Source organism: Hippichthys cyanospilos, chromosome 2 (assembly GCF_059441005.1).
Source record: "Hippichthys cyanospilos isolate Australia breed blue-spotted pipefish chromosome 2, RoL_Hcya_1.0, whole genome shotgun sequence".
Classification (NCBI taxonomy): domain Eukaryota; kingdom Metazoa; phylum Chordata; class Actinopteri; order Syngnathiformes; family Syngnathidae; genus Hippichthys; species Hippichthys cyanospilos.
Genome location: NC_142370.1, coordinates 19,860,266 through 19,878,108, shown reverse-complemented (window position 1 = coordinate 19,878,108; position 17,843 = coordinate 19,860,266). Strand labels below are relative to the sequence as shown.

The window sequence follows — 17,843 nt, the reverse complement described above, 5'->3', positions numbered from 1 at the left end:
CTATTGTTACATGTGGACAAGGCCCCAGTCTCTCCAATTAGTGTGTTGCCAAACCACAACAATTTTTGTGCTTTAGTAATCGATTTGAGCAATATCACCAGTGATTTTAATATTTCTCCCAAGCAATGAGTGGTACAGGTGGTTTGGGCACCGTGAATCGACAGGACTCAGGATAATAATTCCAGTTCTGGAACCATTTTGATTTTAAAACAGCGATGCTTAACTTCAATTTCTAGTTTTCCGGGAAGAAGAAGCACTGACAAAGAGAGCAACATGCTGCGCGGCACTTTTGTATGACGTGCACCGCCCCTCGCATTGTAGAGCTATTTTCACTTGAAGCCTCTCGGTTGGCTCCGCGCTCGCGTGCGTTCCCAACGCCGGTCGGCCGACGGCACCAAGTGGAGAAGCAATCGGGGCCCAGCCCTGCCCTGTATTCAGCGTTGATTGGGTGCACGGGTTTTGTTCGTACCTTATTTCGTGATCCTTAGAACAATCGCCATATTTGAGGTTGCACATGGTTTGTTGATTGAAATTGCACATTTAACATTTAATGTCGGATGAGGTGTACCTTAGATGTGTCAAGCAATCATGTAAGTCTGGGTCTGGGAAGATTTCAGCAGCTTGGGGTGAACAACAAACGAGTCCTTGAGTAGACAAATGCAGGTACTGTACTTTAAAAGAATGCAAGGAGCCCCCCATCCCCCCACGCCACCCCCAATTTTCTTGGCCTAGCCTACCGATTTAACAACATACATAACGTGACATAACATGTCACCTATGTTCTACATCCATTTCATAATAAATACACGAATACTCCATGGACGATGCAATAGCCTAATCAAGCTTCTATTTTGAAATGATTCCTCGGAACAGTCAGACTCTTTGTCATGACTCTTATCACAAATGATTGCCATGGCGTCAAGTCTATACCATCATCATTATCTTTGGTAAAGAACGCAAGGAAACCGTATGTCAATTTCAATGTCATTTTTTGACATATGGTGCGTTCAAATGCGTTCAGACGGAAAAAAAAGCACAATAAATGTGACAATAATAGTTATGTCATAATTTTATTGTTGAGTATAAACGATGTAACCGCTGCATTATTGTGTGAACCGGGATCACTCATAATAATATGGGTAGCCTATAGGATACATCAACTTTAATATTAATGTAATCTAAGCTTAAAATATTTTCAAAATATAAATAATGTAAACGTATCAATTCACGCCTGGCCTACATATTTGCAGCAGGCCACTTTTAAAGTGCATTGCTTAGCAGTTGCGGATGCACATGTTATTGTTTCCCGCACATATTTCTCGAGTCTTGTTGAAACTGCCTGTCCCTGCATGCAAACGGTTGGTGGTAATGACGTGTGTCCAGCGTGCTCCATCACCCCTCCCCTTTTTTGAATGCCTCAGAATCTCAGCGCCCCCCCCCCCCCCCTTTATTTTTCCCCTGTAGATTATCTGCATCAGTGAATTTAGGTGACGATTTACTTTCACGCATACATGTTAGGCGACTGAAATTGCCCCACAAAGCTGAGATGTTGCGCTCTGCTTGCAGGATTTCTATCTTCATTGGCGTAGCTTTCCTACTGCTTTTTTTCGGGTGAGTCCTTGTAACATTATAACAGTTAGGACAGGTCTGAAAAGCTATCATCATGCTTGTCTTTGGAATAACTTTCCTGTCATTATGTTGGTGAAGTTAAATTATAATTACAAGTAATTCCACATGATTTAATGCAAATAAGAAATTTGTTGCATAAGATGAACTTTATTGTCCCCAGGGGACAATTTGTCTTGTTTCAAAACAAGAACCATCAACAATAAATTTCCTACATTTTTATCATAGGTTTCATATTTCATTCCTCATATTTGATAAATGGCTATAAAAAAAACAGACGGATGGATATTTGATTTACGTTTCATCCCAAATAAATGAGCATAAAAGTAGAATCTTGAAAACGAGGAACATGTGACAAAGCAAGTTTATAACTCATTAAATTAAAAGTAGACTCGTAGAGTCATTTAAGCAAGCAGCCCTGGAACTGACAATGAATCACTTTTGAATTATTTGCCGAATGACATAATGATTTGTTTCAAGGTAAGGAAGTGCATGTACTATTATGTTATGCATGCTTATGTATGCTCGTACAGACATGTTGATGTATATACTTCATAAGTATGTAAGTCAGTCTGGCTTCCGTTCGATATTGTGCTGGAACACTTTTTTTCCAGTGACGTACCCCCCTGTGAAATATGTTTTCAGGCGAGTACCTCTTAACCAGTGCAAAGCAGTTTTGGGTTAAAAAAAAAAAAAAGCCTTAAAACATGCCATCGGTGCCTGATGTATTAACTTTTGAACCTTTCAAACTACATTTGTATTGGTCCACATTAAAAAAAAGTGTCCTCTTATATGGATCATAGAAAAGATATGTTGTCAAATAGGAATAACATCATTTTTAATAATTGTTTGTCTACAAATAATAATCAACATAAAGTGTAAGACCTGTTCTCGCAAAGAAATAATTATAAATATTTCTCCACAGACAAATACTAAACATAAAGCGACAGTAGACACAGTAACCAGTAATAAACCATTAACTTAGTACTTCATACTAGTCTACAAAAAATATTTAACTTAGTGTCCTCTTTTGGCATCCTATTAGAGATCTATTCACAAAATAAATAATTAACTTTACGGGTAAAAAAGTGGCATGTGACAAGTCAAACCATTCTAGTGTGTGTGTGGGTGGGGGTGGGGGTGTGGCTTTTAAAAATAATGATATTGAATAACCTACTGAACATAATTTGTTTTATGAACTTTTGATGACCGTGACTGCATGCACCAAATGTCAGCAAACACAGGGGTTATTAAATTTGTTTTCTCCAGCCATCAAAAATTGGTGCTAGCCAATAGCCACAAAGTATGAAAAAATACATAAACAAACAAGCGACCTGCAGAATATATAAGACGAGGATTTTGGATAGACACACACGTCACCTATGTTGGAATTCGGTACCACCGAAAGTGGATTTGGACTTTGGCCTTGCAGGCCAGACTTGGAGTCGGACCTTTGTGACTCAAAATGGACTCGTAAAGGTGGACTTGACAGCCTTGGCATCCAGTTTTCTATTTAATACAAACCTCTATGACCTAATTAGTAAATCCAGCTCATAATGTAGCTAACATGTTTATGTCCCCTTTTTAGTGTTTTCTTTTTGGACAATTTGGCCAAGACTGTGAACAATGCAGAGGAAAAGCCCAAAAAGATACATGCAAATGCACTGACAGAAGACTATGTACTCCACGAAGATGCAGTGATACAAGACAGAGTAAATAGCTGTGGGCGCTGGAGTATCGGAGAATTAAGGATGGAATCAGGGTGAGTCATATCCATTGTACATTTACTGTTGGAATTGCAAATAGTTGCCAGGAAATAAGATACTATGCCAGTAAAGGGTTTTATTCCCACTGTGTTTATGTACAGTATCTGCGACTGTTTACCAGCCAAAGGAAGGTCAAATTGTATTTTCCTCCACGAGGCAAAAGTTCTGCTACCATTAGAGACAACTTTGCCGGCATTGAGATGGCAGCTGTTGCGCTTTAAAGGAGCAGTGCCTATCAGGACATATTTTCTTACTGTTTGCTCAAAGCCACATTCGTTGTTTGATTCGTGAAAACAAAGCCCAACGGCACTCCTTTGGCCCACGTTGCGAGCATTGGTTTATGAAAAACTTGCCATTCCAGTTCAAGCGATCTTTAGAGGATATCTTTTGTTGATATCAAATTCCTTGACATGTGTTGTGAAACTCATTCATCTTGTTTTTCAGGCTAAAATATACTCAGCCAAGTACTCAGAAAGGGTGAGCAATGCAAAGACCACAATGTGGTTTGGTCATTTAGTGTTTACGCTTTTAGATTTCATATCTGAGACAGCTGAATCAATCATGTTTACATACTTATTGGTGCAAGCACACCTACTGCACAAACATGAAACACTATGCACACAAGGCTGAATACAGACGGTGCTCAGCCTCGTAACTGCAGTACAAAATTTTGTAAATGGGATTAAAATGCCATTTCTCTCCTCAGACGCAGCGATGTCAACTCAGTGACAAACTGGAATGTCCCTCTGGTTTGGGAGGGAACGTTTGACCCTGTGGTAATTGATGCGATCTATAAAAGAATGGATCCAAGAGTTGCTGTTGTTGTTTTTGCCATTGGAAAGTATGTAACGGTCTTCCTATCAAATTTCTGTGTGTCATGTTGAGCAGTGGTGTCTCTAGCCTGAAAAGTTGAGCATAACCACAATGAATTCTATGTTATTTCAAGGACACGATCCTTTTTTTATTCACAACTTTACAAATGATGAATAAAAGCTTTAACAGATTTCAAATGAAAGTTTCGCACACCAGAGCTGTTCATTTCTTGAATTGAAAGGATGCACGTCGATCTCTCGTCGAAGCAAACTTGTCCAAAACCCATTTGTCAAAGTCCAAAAATCCATGACTGAATTCATTTTCTAATGGACGGGATACGGTAGCGAGTGCATTTCATCCCTGCTGGCACATTGTGCTCCTTGTAAATGTCTCGGTCCTTTTTAGTGTTGGAAAGTATTTTTCCGACTCAGTTGTTGTCATTTGAGCTGCGATGATCATTTTGAGCTGTGACAGTTTCGGATAATGCATCCTGTGCATTGTAACCCTGACCCTAACTGCAGCAGAGACTGTGTTTTGCTGAACTTACCATAAGCTGTGCTGCTCTAAGGTGATCACGTTTGCAAAATCTCTCCTCCACTTGAGCAAACCACGCTATCGCAAACTTCCTCTGAATTGCTGCAGTTTGTTTACCTGCGTATCCTCGCCGCTGCCTCTTTCTCTTGACCAAATGTCATCCACTTTTTCTCTCAGTCCAGTCGATCTTTGAATCCCATTGTAGCCCATGTAGTTTCCAGCGATTTTTCTCATCACACGTGCAGTTCCGAATTGAAATATTGTTCAAATCCACCGACTCAATGTATAATTTCTAATATTTGCCCAGGGGGCAAAGTGCTAAATTTTGTCTTTATTAAAGCATTTACATCATTCATATTGAAGGTGCTTTTAACATCCTTTAGGTTTCAATGAAAAGCGAGAGAGCTTGCTGCCGCCATAGGCCAAAACCGAACAAATTTGTTACGTCTTGAGTCTGACCTATGTCACTCCAATATTTTAATTGGCTGATTTTGGCCTTGGGGCCACATTGAAAGGGCCCCATGGCTGTCCACTGAGAGCGGTTGTAGACATGCGCACTACGATTTTGGTGGCCGGTCACTTAAACGCTCACGATCTGGCCCGATTTGACTTGACTTTGACAAAGCCTTTGGATTATGTAAAATGTTTACAACGGAATTGCTTTGGTAACAAAATTGGTAGTCATATATTATTATAAGATTATTACCGGTACTCTATAAAGAGAAGACAAGTCTTTTGAGCCTGCATAGTGCTCCGCCAGCGCCCATTAGTGGGGCCAGGCCCCACTGGCACCAAGTGCAGAGACGCCACTGATGTTGAGTATGTTAAACGTGAGTGATGGGTTGTCTTGACTAATTCTCCTTTTGGCTGTCTTCTCCCACATATTCACAGATATACTCGCTTCTTAAAGGCCTTCTTGGAGTCAGGTGAAAAATACTTCCTGGTTGACTTCAGGGTCACATATTATGTATTCACGGACAATAAACAACAAGTTCCTGAAGTGAGTCAGTCAGCAAAACAAGAGCACATTAGGAAAAACAAAGATGTTGACAAGTATTGATATTGGAATCTTCGTAGTAAACCAGGATTCAATCTCATTCATTCTCAAATTTAATCATATGGTTTTGAACATTTACAGCCTTTTGTGTCATAAGTGACATATAATCATACATATAATAGTTGCTTCAACAAAAAACATTCAAAAACGTGTCAATTGTCAAAAGGTTTTTCGAGTGTCCAACAGGGTACAGTTTTTTATTTACAATACTCTTAATTTAACCTCACAGAAAGAGATCTCGTATTGATATTTTTCTTCCGTTCCCTTCATCAACAAGGTTAAACTGGGCAACAAAAGAAACATCTCACTGGTTATGGTGCCTAGTGCCAAACGCTGGCAGGATGTGGTACTTGGCAGGATGAAGTGGGCAACCGTAGCCATTGAAAATAAGGTGAGACCTTCCAATCGTAAATCATATCCCTAAACTTTGTTTTGTTTTCATCTTTCATGACTTGATTTTATAGTCCCGGCAACATTTGTACATACTACAGCAGACAGGGGTACTTCACGTCATATACACCCACTGTTGTCAAAATGAACATTTCATGAGCAACGTTTGTTTCTTTTTCCTTTTGGGTATGATGAGGAATGATAATGCCGAGGTATGACATTTGAGTTCCCCAATTTAACGGTCATTCATTTGTTGACACAGGTCATAGCTTGCTCAATGTATTTATCATTTTGCTTTAGCGTGAGACAAAACTGGAATGTTTTCTAAGAAAAGGAGGACTCCTTGAGGAAGAGTTAGAAAGTTGATTGTCATAGATGACAGCAAAGGTCTGTGCAATCTTAGTTTGTGCATTTTGTAACAACTCACCTGAGCTAATCTTGCAAGCGGGGTAAGCATTGTCATGTGCTTTTGTTGGTGATTTGGTCTTTAGCCTGACAAATGAAAAACTATTTTAAAAAACGATGAATAGAAATGTGTGAGGAATCTGTTAAATGACAATAATGTCATGCCGTCATGCGAAAATAGTTGGCAAACACTGGTAAAAGGAACTTTAAGTTATCATTTCCTTTTTGGGCTGGAATCGATTCATTGGATTTCTATTCATTTTAATGGGAGACTTTACTTCAGTTTGTGGTCATTGCAGGTGACAAACAGCTTTGAACTTGAAGTTCCACTGCATTTAACAGAATTGCTTTTATTCCATTATATCAAAACTTATAAAAAACCAAAACGAGGGAAAACTTTGACATGAGTACATTTTGCTTATAAACTTGGAACAAAACTGTACTCTTAAATGACGGTACTGCGGTGTTAGTATGAGTCATGTCAAGTATAAGTTCTACGAATGTGTTCTTCAGATCTATGGTGAGGCTGATTATCTTTTCATGATGGACATCGATAGCATTTTTTACAACCGCTTTGGAGCCGAGTCACTCAGCAGACTCTCTGCTGTGCTTCATCGTGGCTACTACAAGGTATTTTCTTTCTCTTTCCTAATCAATACCATTCAATTGGATACATTGTTTAATCAACAAAGCTCTTTATAACTCGGGTAACGACCTAATAGGGCCTTCCCTTCAAGGTTCGCAGGTTTACGATATGGTGGACAACATTAAGTAGCGAAAACAACTGTTTGAAAATGAAGATATGTGATATTTTGACCCAAGAGCAAATTTTTCCCCTTGTAAACAAACACTTGTTGGGGCTGGCCCGAAATACTGCTTTGGATGTAAGGATGGGTGTTTGGATGATATGTTAACCCCCGTTTTACAGTTTTATTCAAAGCCTTTGCTCATAAACATCTACTTGTATTGATTTTCATCTTCGTCACAGAACACTCACCGGGACCAGTTTCCATACGAACGTCGACCCCAGTCCACAGCCTACATTCCTGTTGGAGAAGGAGACTACTATTACACAGCTGCTGTCTGGGGCGGCTACATGGAGGATATGTACAATCTGGTCAAGTAAAAAAACATAACTTTAGATATTGTAATATATATATATATATATATATATATATATATATATATATATATATATATATATATATATAATACACACACACAAACACACACAATATATGCTTACTAGCACGTTCATACCGTGTGCGTGTGTGCTGAGCTGAGCGCACACAGGCGGTTACAGGAGAGACGAAAGCAAGCTTTTGGATCCTCTTGCCTTTTGTAATAAATTGGAATTTAAAGTGTAAACTCTGCGTTTTAATCATGTTCGGTAAGCTTCTTGTTACTCGCTCTGGTCGGACGCCCGAGGAAGCGCTAAACGTACGGGCACGTGACTGGACACAGAAGGCATGGAAAAGAGAGAGCATACCAGTACATATACTGTATAAGGTTTAATCATTTAAGATTAAAGTAAATGTGTGTACTGAAGTAGTTCGACTTCCAGGGAACGCCAGTGACAAGTGCATTTATAGATAACTTGCCTATCTGGCACGTCCCTCCGCAATATAATTTTTTATTTCTCCCCCCAAAAAATCCGCGATGCACTAAGGGCGCGATAGGCAAGGTGCGAAGTCGCAAGGGATCTCTGTATATGTGTGTGTGTGTGTGTGTGTATCACACACATTTTATGTAATATTTACAGCACCCACTAACTGTTGCGAAACAAAGTTTCTTGTTTCCTACCAGGCACTGTTATGCTCAATCAGAGGAGGATGCCAAGAGAAACATTGAGGCTGTGTGGCAAGAAGAAAGTCACCTCAACAAGTAACGTTTCCCCCAGTTTATTTTACACTCACGCACACGCACACACACAGGAAGTTGCAGGGGATACAAATTTTAAAACATTGGCACAACACCAAGAGAAATCAGAAAAGGTCGGATCATTCATGATGAGTGCATAGAATTTATTAACACAACCTGTATTACATATTTTATTTCACAAATTTGCCGTGTCGGAGGTTTTAAATTTGGAAATCCGGTGGCACCACTCGCACTCCAGTTTTTGCTCGATTGGGCATGCCTCTCTGTGTTTGTAGGGAGGAGGGAGTGAGAGGCGGTCCATCTAATGGGGCAGAGAGGCAACTGTTCTTGATAATACCGTATTATGCGTGAATAGCTGTTAAATGCATAAAATACCTACTCAAACTAATTTTCCTCCCATTGCTTTGGTGTCCCTTCTGACGCAGCGCCCCTACTGGTCTCATATGATGCATATCCCCTTTTTGTGCCTCTGCCTCAAGAGTCTTGGGTCTTTTTATTTATTCTGTGGCGTTTCTGATTTCCTGCAGGTATCTACTCTACAACAAGCCCACCAAGGTGCTGTCCCCTGAGTACCTGTGGTCCGACTATGATAAGGTACCAGCAGACATAAGAGTGGTCAGAATCTCCCAGCTGGTCAAGGACTATACACAAGTGAGGCCCAATGGTGGGCACTGATATCGAAGTATCGTAAACTATACGGTTGTCAAAGATGACGAAAGTTCTTCCTTGCAAATAGTCACTCACAACTCAAAGAAGCACACAGACTGACCGCATAAACTTGTTCCCGCTCAGCTGATATCGCTCACAAATTGTGAAGCGTGATTCCCATTCTGATGTCCCAGTAAAGTGGATTTAATGAAGGCTGGCAATGGCCAAGTACAATGCACATTGTGTGCTGGAAACGTCGTTGTTTGAACTCACTCAGCATTTCTCGCACACACTGGTTTCACACGTTTCATTAGCTTGCTTCAGTAATTCCCCCTTGTGGTATTTTAATGAAGCCCAGGCACCGTCTTTTATATTTACTCTGCCACAATGTTTCAGATAAAAGAAATTAGAACATTTAATGCTCATTTTTAAAACATTTCAAATTAGCCACAACTCTTCATCAAGTTAAAAAAATGTTGTATAATTGTAATTTTTAGTTGCAAACGCCACTTTCTCATATTGAGAGCCGATTCTAATCATGTCTCGTGTTAAAGATCGCTGCCAAAAAGACATATACATATTTAACAATTTGTATGTGTACAACTCTAAATCGTTTTAAAGGCATACGCGTGTTGAACAATCTGTATGAATGCGACTCTAAATTGTGTTGAGTTTACGAATTGAAAACTTGAATTATGAATACAACTCTCATTTGCATGACTGATACCTCGTGAGACAGGACTTTACGTCTTTGCATGAATCTCTCCTTTGGATTTGTGCATTTGAATTGGTCCGTCACAACGTTTTTTAAGAGATCAACTGCCATAAAACAATAAATAATATAAAAATCTGTATTTGTAATTAATCAACCTTTATTTTCGTAATAGGATTCCATTTAAGCGCTCCGTGTGTGCATCAAGACCAACTCAAAGGGAAGGGGTTTGGTTTTTCAAATCAATTGCAGTGATTGTGTCTGCAAGCAGAGGTCACTAGCTGTTAGAGGTTGTCCAAAATGACGCAATTTTCCAAGAATTTGGCCACAAATGGCTCACAAAAGTTCGTTTGAGCAGCACAAAAGACGTGCATACGTTATCCTTAAGACTGAAGCCCGATGAGCAATTGAAAGCTTCTGTTTGGTGTGCAGTTCGGTTCAATTTTTTTCTGCTTTATGCATGCACAACGTGAAGGACTCGCAGATCGACTTACTGTGCCCGATAGGTTGATGTGTCTCAGTTTTTTTGCATTTTCAACTCAAATCCAAAGGATCAGATCCACGAATCCAAAGAAGAGCTTCGTGTAAAGACGTGAATTTGTGTCTCGCAAGGTCATAGTCGTGCAAACGAGCGTTGTATTCAAAATACTTTTTGCACTCGTAAGTTTTCAATTTGTAAACCAAACACAACTTAGCCTCATACTCATTTCAAGACAATTAAAACTCTCGTGCTCATACAAATGGTTAAGCATGCGTACGTCTTTTTGACAGCGATCTTACACCATACTTGTGCAGACGATTAAAGTAATTAAAAATAATGAACAGTTGTTGTACAAGATTTATTCCAGGAGTACATGGAAGTGCAGAGAAATGTAAATATAAGAAAATGGTGCTGTGTGTATTTGCGTGGCACCCATGACGAACCACTGTACATACATAAATACATGAGAAGAAGTTGGAAGTTCATGAAGTAGTCATAATGTTATGTTGAACACGGAAGCACTGTACTAACTGCTGAGCTGTAAATAAAGTCAAATCAAAAAGACATACAAGACTGATTGTTTATACTCCCAACGTTTGAAGAATATACTCCTCTAAGTCAACATAACGTTTAATGACAAAGATGAGGAAGCCCTGCATCAGAGCAAACAAACCAATAAAAACACAACACAGTGAAGACAAATAATCAGTATTATAACACTGACAATAATCAGGTGAACATCTTCACACCACTACAACATAAACGTTCCTCTTTGTTGGACATGGCACAGAGGTAAATGGCTCCTTGTTCTTTGCTCTTTGTTCCTGTACGGAGAGACAAAGTACTTATTGAAACACTGCCCCCTAATGGAGGACCGACTGTCCTTCAAAACCCCCTTTCCTCCAGGTTCCAGTGGACAAAACGGTTTCAACTGAGCCCTCAGGGGTTCACTGGTGCAGGAGATCCGTGTCCAAAGGGCATTGTCCTTCGCAGCCCACGCCCGATGCCGCAAAGTACGGACACGAGACACCAAGAACTTCTCAAGCTCTCTTAACTTTCAAAAACACATTTTCATCGTTTTCATGTTTTATCGAAGAGAAGGACTGTTTAAATGTTTCAGATGTCACTAAACCAAAAAATAGTGTCACAGTCACTGTTGTGCATAAAACACATCTTTTCATCAATAGCAAACTTTCACCTTATTTTATAAAATAGCTAGTGACGCTCAAATGACCTATTTTCAAACAGTGATTCGCATTACTAAAGAATGGAATAAAGTGGGATTTTTCTGTTTCGATGCAAAGAATGGAATACCATCTTTCATATGGTATTGCCATTGTGTACATAGACAAAGCACACAATATTCTGTGGGTCTTGAAAAAACGACGCAGAATGCTCCAAATCGGCTGGCACTCAAGGGGTTGCCATGATAACGCTTGGCACTGAGAGTTCACTGGGGGGAGGCAAACCGCTTTAAGCGCAGTGCCGCCATCTAGTTTGGAGTGCAGAAAATGCTATCATGTTTTTCTTCAGATTAAAACGTTTAAGATATTAGTGGCTGTTGTATTAATGTTCCATAGCAATGACCTTATTCATAGTCACTGCTGCGTGGGTATGTTTTCTTTCTTAGAGGCGTCTTTGCTAAAAAAAATAAAAAATAAAAAAAGGAAAGAAGCACTGGTCCAACTAACCCGTGACGTCCACAACGAGACGATAAGGAACGAAACCGTTACAATTTACAAGAAAACCTGAGTCTTGTGTACCTGTCTGTTGAAGCATTTTCAGCCGGCGGCAAGTGCGAAATGGACGTTGCATGTAACAGTTAAAATTGATGGCTTTTAATCATTCACATTACAAAAGGTCAATATTAATCAGAATGTCCTGTTCAGAATCGAGGGGCCCGTGGGAGCGTTTTTTTTTTTAATAACCGTGACCGCCTGTTTAAATAATTTTAAAAAGTGTCACGTGATATGAAAAACATTCCCGTCGAAACATTCTTAGAAAAGAGAGCTTGGTCTCAGTGAGGTTTATTTTCTGTTCAAAGGTTTTATTAAAGCTTTTTTTTTTTTAATGCATTAAGGATTGATTACAAGGACTGAAAAGAACTAGGGCCGGGTTCAGCCCTCTACAGTCGTCGTCATCCGCCGCAGCTGTGGATGAAAGCTCTAGAAAGGTCTAGTCGAGGGCCTACGTGCGCCTCCCTCTGTTGCTATTCTCAAACTCGCAACACGTAACAACATTCGGCGTTTCCCTCGCTGGCTCCTGGTGACGTTTCGCGCTGCCTCTGTGTGGCAAACGTTTCTTCTTAGTGCAGGCTAGAAGCGCTTCTTTTCACACGCGACTCTTCCGTCTCCGAGCAAAGTAATGACATCACGTCAAGACATGTAAGTTTGTGTGGCACGCGGCCGCGGCTCAGCTTGAAAAGTGGAGCTATCGCTAATGTTTTAGCCGCCCGAGAACATGCTGCGGTAATGGCGGGAGGCCGGCCTTTACCTCGGTCAACCCTGGGCTACCATCTACTTGCCAGTTGTCTCGGATCGCGTTTTCAAATGCTATGGCTACTGTTGCTCGGTGGAGTATACGAAGATTCGTTGGGACTGCTATTACTTTTGTGTGACGTTCTGGCGTATGTCAGGTGCACCGCATGGCTTAACTGTTAGCTTGGCTAGCACAGAGAATTCATTCAACGACATGCGAGCCGGTTCAAATGAGGATCACGAACGGTCCAGTCGAGACCACGACGTTGTTTTGGTCTTTTATGTTTAGCACGGTGTCAATATGTTGGAAATGAGAATGTGTGTGTGTGTTTTTTAAAGTAATTTGATGTTAAGAATCTTTTCTACCCCCTTTGGTGATCAACCTGATTTGGCTCATGTGAGCACGAGTTGATTGCATTGTAGCGGAAAGTGGCCAGTAACCTGCTGCGTAGTTTTCAAATTGAGTTGAGTCTTCTACACAGAATTTTCATTTGAATTTTAGAGTAGTTTTGATTCTCAGGCCAACTTGCAACTTGACACCGTCGTCACCCGATACTGACTTTTTTTTTTTTTTTTTAATTGAAGACTGAATCACCTTAAGTGTTCCCCATCTGTTGCCCGTCATAGCGCATATGCACGTTTTATTTTAAATTTGAGCTTAAATGTCTAATGTAAAATAGTTCAGTCTCACACATTTTAGTCCTAAAGTACCTTGCTGATATTGAGTAATTTCATTCAACTCAACCTCTGTGCTCTCTGTTTCTTCACAGGCATCCAGCAAGTGCCAAGTGGTACGATAGGAGGGACTCTGTTTATATAGAGTTTTGTGTCGTGGACAGCAAAGATGTAAAGGTCACGTTTGATAAAACTAAATGTGTTTTCAGGTAAGCATGTATCAGAAGTACTCTGGACATTTTGACTGTGCACTCAATTGTCTTTGAAAGTTATGTTTATAGACTCAGCCATACACATTGGGAGTTGTCCTCTTAACCATCTATCAAAGAGCCAGAATGTTCACTTGTCAGAAATGTTTGTAACCAAAAGCGTTGAGCAAGATTTCTAATAATCGGTTAAATGAATGCATGAAGCAGCCAACATTGATGACATGAGATTGAAAGATAGGGACAACGGGGCAAATGAGACTGGAGTCTTGTAAATGTGGTTGCATGTCTGTTTTTCCACAGTTGTGTTGGAGGAACAGACAATGTCAAACATGAAAACGTATTAGAACTCTTTGATGCCATTGATGAAAATGTAAGTATTTTTAAGTTACGTTGACCAATGTGTTGTTGTTGTTGTTGTTTTTTTTTAATTCCCTCACTACCGCTTTGCTTTTAAATGCAGGAGTCCAAACACAAACGCACAGATAGATCTGTGCTGTGCAACTTACAGAAAGCAGTGCCGGGAAAATCATGGCCGAGGCTTAGCAAAGATAAGGCTCAGGTTGGTTCCCTTCTTAAGGTGCCGTCGCCTTAAAATATAGCTTGACGGGTTAGATGACTTTTTATTGGGTGTGTCTCCACAGCCTAGATGGCTGGCTGTTGACTTCAACAACTGGAAAGAGTGGGAGGATGACTCGGATGAAGAGATGGGGAACCTTGATCAATTCTCAGATGTAAGCTCTCTCAAACTGTTGTGCATTTCTTGTTTTTTGTTGTACTATGAAACCTCATCAAACCCTCCAACACCAGAAGTCAGAGTTGGAAGTTTCATGCTAATTTCCAGAAAACAAAATTGAAAACGTCCTTAGTCCTAATCGTCATGTTTGAAGTCTGTAAATCTGCTCGAAGCACAACTGAAGCAGTAGTCAACTGCCCCCCCCCCCCCCCCCCCCCCCCCAAAAGATTTTGCTGTTAAATCCCACCCTGACCTAGTCTCAAGTGTTTGCATGATATAATTTACCGTAGTGTGAAATGTAGTGCTTACTTTATGCATCTTTTAAAATTTTTGGATGGATAAAATTGCTGTTTTATATCATTGATATGGAAAAATAAGATTTTAACATCACACATGCTAAAATGCAAGAAAAGCAAGTAAATTCCAATTCACGATATTGAGACTAGTCAATTAAACCAATTTGTAATTTGTGAGGCTTTTATTACTAGTGCTTGTGGCATTAAAGTGAAACACTTCGATAACGTTCAGCAAAAATAACCCAAGTAAAACTAGACATGGTCAGTAATAGTGGCAGAACAAGATGGCTGCCATGTGGCGTCAACTTCAAGAAGCAACTCTCAGCCGTGGTTATAAATCCACGGTTGCTTTGTGCATATCACCTGTTGCATTCATGACCTCAGGCATGTTCCTCTTAAAAGTGACATTGTTTTTGTGGAAATTCAGTGCGTTCCTTTGCTTGAATTTAAAGTTAGCCGACTGCTGAATTTTAGAACAAAATCTCCTTAGAAAATGTTGTCCCAACATGCATCTACTGTATTGTCAATGAAAGGCACCACCAGGTGCCAGTATTACTCTGCAAACTGTCTGATATCCATTATTAAAGGGCTTCAATTCAGGATTTTGTGGGAATGGCTGTTTTTCCCTTGGGGGAGGGTCAGAAGTTAGTTGGTATAAAACATAGATGTCCAAATCCGGTTTTAGAGGGCCGGTATCCTGAAGGTATCATGTAAATGTCCATATTCTTTGTGAGATTGACAGCGTAACCGGAAGGCAGAAGACAACTGTTATTACCCCAGTCCAGTAATATGGTTAAACGTTTCTGCTTTTCATCTTACAGATGATGAATAACATGGGAGGTGATGATTTCCAGCAAGATCTAGATGGTGATGATGTAAGAATCATTTCTTTTTAATCTGTTGGAGCCACGAGATTAGTGTTGTTGAAACGTGTTTTTATGTCATTTTTTGCACATTTTATGTTCCAGGATGAGTCTGCAGATAGCGATGATGAAAGTAAGAAATCTTTTCTATATAACAAGTTTTTAGTCTTGCTCGTGGGTAGGCATGGGATAACAAATTCTGACGGTTTGATAACTTTGAGCAAAAATATACCGGTATTGACATTACAGCTCTAAATAAAATATCGTTTTCAAATATTTTGCTGAATAGACATTTTTTTTCCACAAGTTCAATTGGTTGGCCTCCCTTCAGTGTAGCATAAGATAGCACGTTAGCCACATTACCCGCGGTACTTAACTGGCAAAACAGGAAGCGAACAACGGCAGCTGTAATGCGATTGGCTGCTGCAGCCGAGGAGGACTGGTATGTGATACAATGAGAGGAGGCTCCCTCTGCACAGTGCCCGTTAAGGCAGATGCAATGTGAGGGGAAAAGAACTCTGCGTTTTTGACCGATTTGGTCGGTTCTAAATAACCGTGACCTTTAAAATCAAGATATATTGCCAATCCTGTTATCGGCACATGTCTACTCACGGGAGCTTGTGGGATGGGAAGGGTAACTGTATTTCTCCTTCCTTTCAGAAATTCCAGATTTGGAACAGAGGGACTGATACTCTCGACTCAAAAGAACTGAAGATCCAACAGAACAGACAAAGGAAGCAAATGAAAATCAACTTTTTTCTCACTTTTTTTAAGGCAATGGAAAAATACTAATGTACAGTCGGCAGCCGTAATTAAATGCATAGCCTCTGCTCTAAGCTCCTGTGAAGGTTAAGATGCATGTTAATGTCTAGAGCAGCTATCTCCACTTCCATTCGCTGCGCTGCACGTCAGGTATCTTGCTTTACTGTAATATGACCAACGAAGCACACCTTCATGGATGGAAACGCTTGTCCTCAATTGAGCAATATATGTTGATCAGATTGACTATTACACAATTATGGTTTATAATTAGTAAAACCTTTGTCAAAAGCTGTGTTTTTAAGTTAGGTAAACATTGTAGTTTTCTCTGTTTAAAAAAAAAAAAAAAAAGGGAGGGGGGGTCGGTATTTTGTTTCTGTAACCTCAGTATCTTGCTTACGTGTTCCCTTTACACCTTGTTTATTTGAAATCATGCCGAACATATTTCATCTTTCAAATCTAGTTGAGAGTTAAATGGAATTCATCCACTCATAAATTGTAACTATTCCCCCCTCCAGCATACCGACCAATTCACAAAGCCTGCAAGATCAAGTTGAAGCAATTTGCAGTAGAAAGCTTGAACACACACTAAATAGAATCTTGTCGGAGATGCATTGAGTGTAATGACCAAATTCAATTTGCACTGTCAATAAAATGTATAGGGAGCTGTGATGTTGAGTAACAGTGGACATTCTTTTTTTTTTTGTCTACATATTTCTAATAAACGGTTGAAGAAATCTTGGGACACTCTCTTGTTAACAATTAGCCTGATATTTCTAATAAACGATTAAAAAAATACTGAATCATCTATTACTCAATTTAATAAAATGACCTGATCATTTTAATCGTTAAACATTGAATGTGCTTGCTCGAAACGAATGACCTGATTTGACATGACACATAATTGGATAAGGTATGGCTGTTGGACATAGGTGCTAAATTAGTGTGTCACGGAATCATGAAATGTATGCCGCCATTTCACAAAGCGCAACGACTACTTCCTGCATTAAACTTGGTAAACCACTACGCAATATTAGAAATTTCGAGGTGATCGTGAAGTCATCTCGCCGGGCGCCGGCCTTTGACGTCAATGCATCAAAAACGTCCTTTTATATATATATATATATATATATATATATATATATATATATATATATATATATATATATATATATATATATATATTTTTTTTTTTTTTTTTTTTTTTGGGGGGGGGGATTAAAACTTTTATGCCGCTCACATGCGTTTGACAGAATTTGTTAGAAATGAGTAGGCAACCGTTCATTTTGATGACGTTTGGATACTGAAACTTCCTCTTTCGGTTCAGTTTCCTCGTCCCTCGTTTCCTATTGTGCTGCTGAACTTCTGAAAATGTAAGTGACAAAGGAAAAATAAATCACCGTTCATCGAAGATAATCTTACTGTCAGACAATTCTTTTATGTGTGCCAATTACAATTTACAACGATCTTATTGGTTGTTTGTTACTATCCCTTCGAGTACCGCGGTACTCAACGACA

The 17,843-nt window shown here is 39.7% G+C and overlaps 2 protein-coding genes across 5 annotated transcripts; both read left to right on the top strand.

Annotated features, from left to right (window-relative positions):
- Positions 1 to 1,452: 1,452 nt before the first annotated feature.
- Positions 1,453 to 10,877, top strand: LOC148427759 (globoside alpha-1,3-N-acetylgalactosaminyltransferase 1-like). 3 transcript variants are annotated; one of them, XM_088408529.1, is made up of 10 exons: positions 1,453 to 1,611; positions 3,215 to 3,388; positions 3,837 to 3,869; positions 4,099 to 4,233; positions 5,631 to 5,739; positions 6,074 to 6,187; positions 7,105 to 7,221; positions 7,580 to 7,713; positions 8,398 to 8,475; positions 9,000 to 10,877. In XM_088408529.1, the coding sequence occupies exons 1-10, from the start codon at positions 1,547 to 1,549 to the stop codon at positions 9,145 to 9,147; spliced, it is 1,107 nt and encodes a 368-aa protein (XP_088264655.1). In that variant the 5' UTR covers positions 1,453 to 1,546; the 3' UTR covers positions 9,148 to 10,877. The 3 variants fall into 3 exon arrangements, with proteins under 3 accessions (XP_088264655.1, XP_088264654.1, XP_088264656.1); XM_088408528.1 differs by having other exon boundaries at positions 8,380 to 8,475; XM_088408530.1 differs by having other exon boundaries at positions 7,580 to 7,708; positions 9,000 to 9,149.
- A 1,589-nt stretch (positions 10,878 to 12,466) lies between these two features.
- On the top strand, positions 12,467 to 17,062 carry LOC148427758 (prostaglandin E synthase 3-like). Of its 2 annotated transcripts, none has more exons than XM_088408485.1 (8): positions 12,467 to 12,697; positions 13,561 to 13,674; positions 13,975 to 14,044; positions 14,135 to 14,233; positions 14,316 to 14,405; positions 15,525 to 15,578; positions 15,672 to 15,699; positions 16,227 to 17,062. In XM_088408485.1, the coding sequence occupies exons 1-8, from the start codon at positions 12,678 to 12,680 to the stop codon at positions 16,253 to 16,255; spliced, it is 504 nt and encodes a 167-aa protein (XP_088264611.1). In that variant the 5' UTR covers positions 12,467 to 12,677; the 3' UTR covers positions 16,256 to 17,062. The 2 variants fall into 2 exon arrangements, with proteins under 2 accessions (XP_088264611.1, XP_088264609.1); XM_088408483.1 differs by lacking the exon at positions 12,467 to 12,697 and adding an exon at positions 12,770 to 12,948.
- The last annotated feature ends 781 nt before the right edge of the window (positions 17,063 to 17,843 follow it).

Bases quoted from the DNA above. Each gene is read 5' to 3' on its own strand.
- LOC148427759 (XM_088408528.1), top strand. From the start codon at position 1,547: ATGTTGCGCTCTGCTTGCAGGATTTCTATCTTCATTGGCGTAGCTTTC. The intron at 1,612-3,214 runs GTGAGTCCTTGT...TCCCCTTTTTAG, and splicing joins TTCCTACTGCTTTTTTTCGG to TGTTTTCTTTTTGGACAATT. The intron at 7,714-8,379 runs GTAAAAAAACAT...TGCGAAACAAAG, and splicing joins GATATGTACAATCTGGTCAA to TTTCTTGTTTCCTACCAGGC.
- LOC148427758 (XM_088408483.1), top strand. From the start codon at position 12,785: ATGGCGGGAGGCCGGCCTTTACCTCGGTCAACCCTGGGCTACCATCTA. The intron at 14,234-14,315 runs GTTGGTTCCCTT...GTGTCTCCACAG, and splicing joins TTAGCAAAGATAAGGCTCAG to CCTAGATGGCTGGCTGTTGA. The intron at 14,406-15,524 runs GTAAGCTCTCTC...TTCATCTTACAG, and splicing joins ACCTTGATCAATTCTCAGAT to ATGATGAATAACATGGGAGG.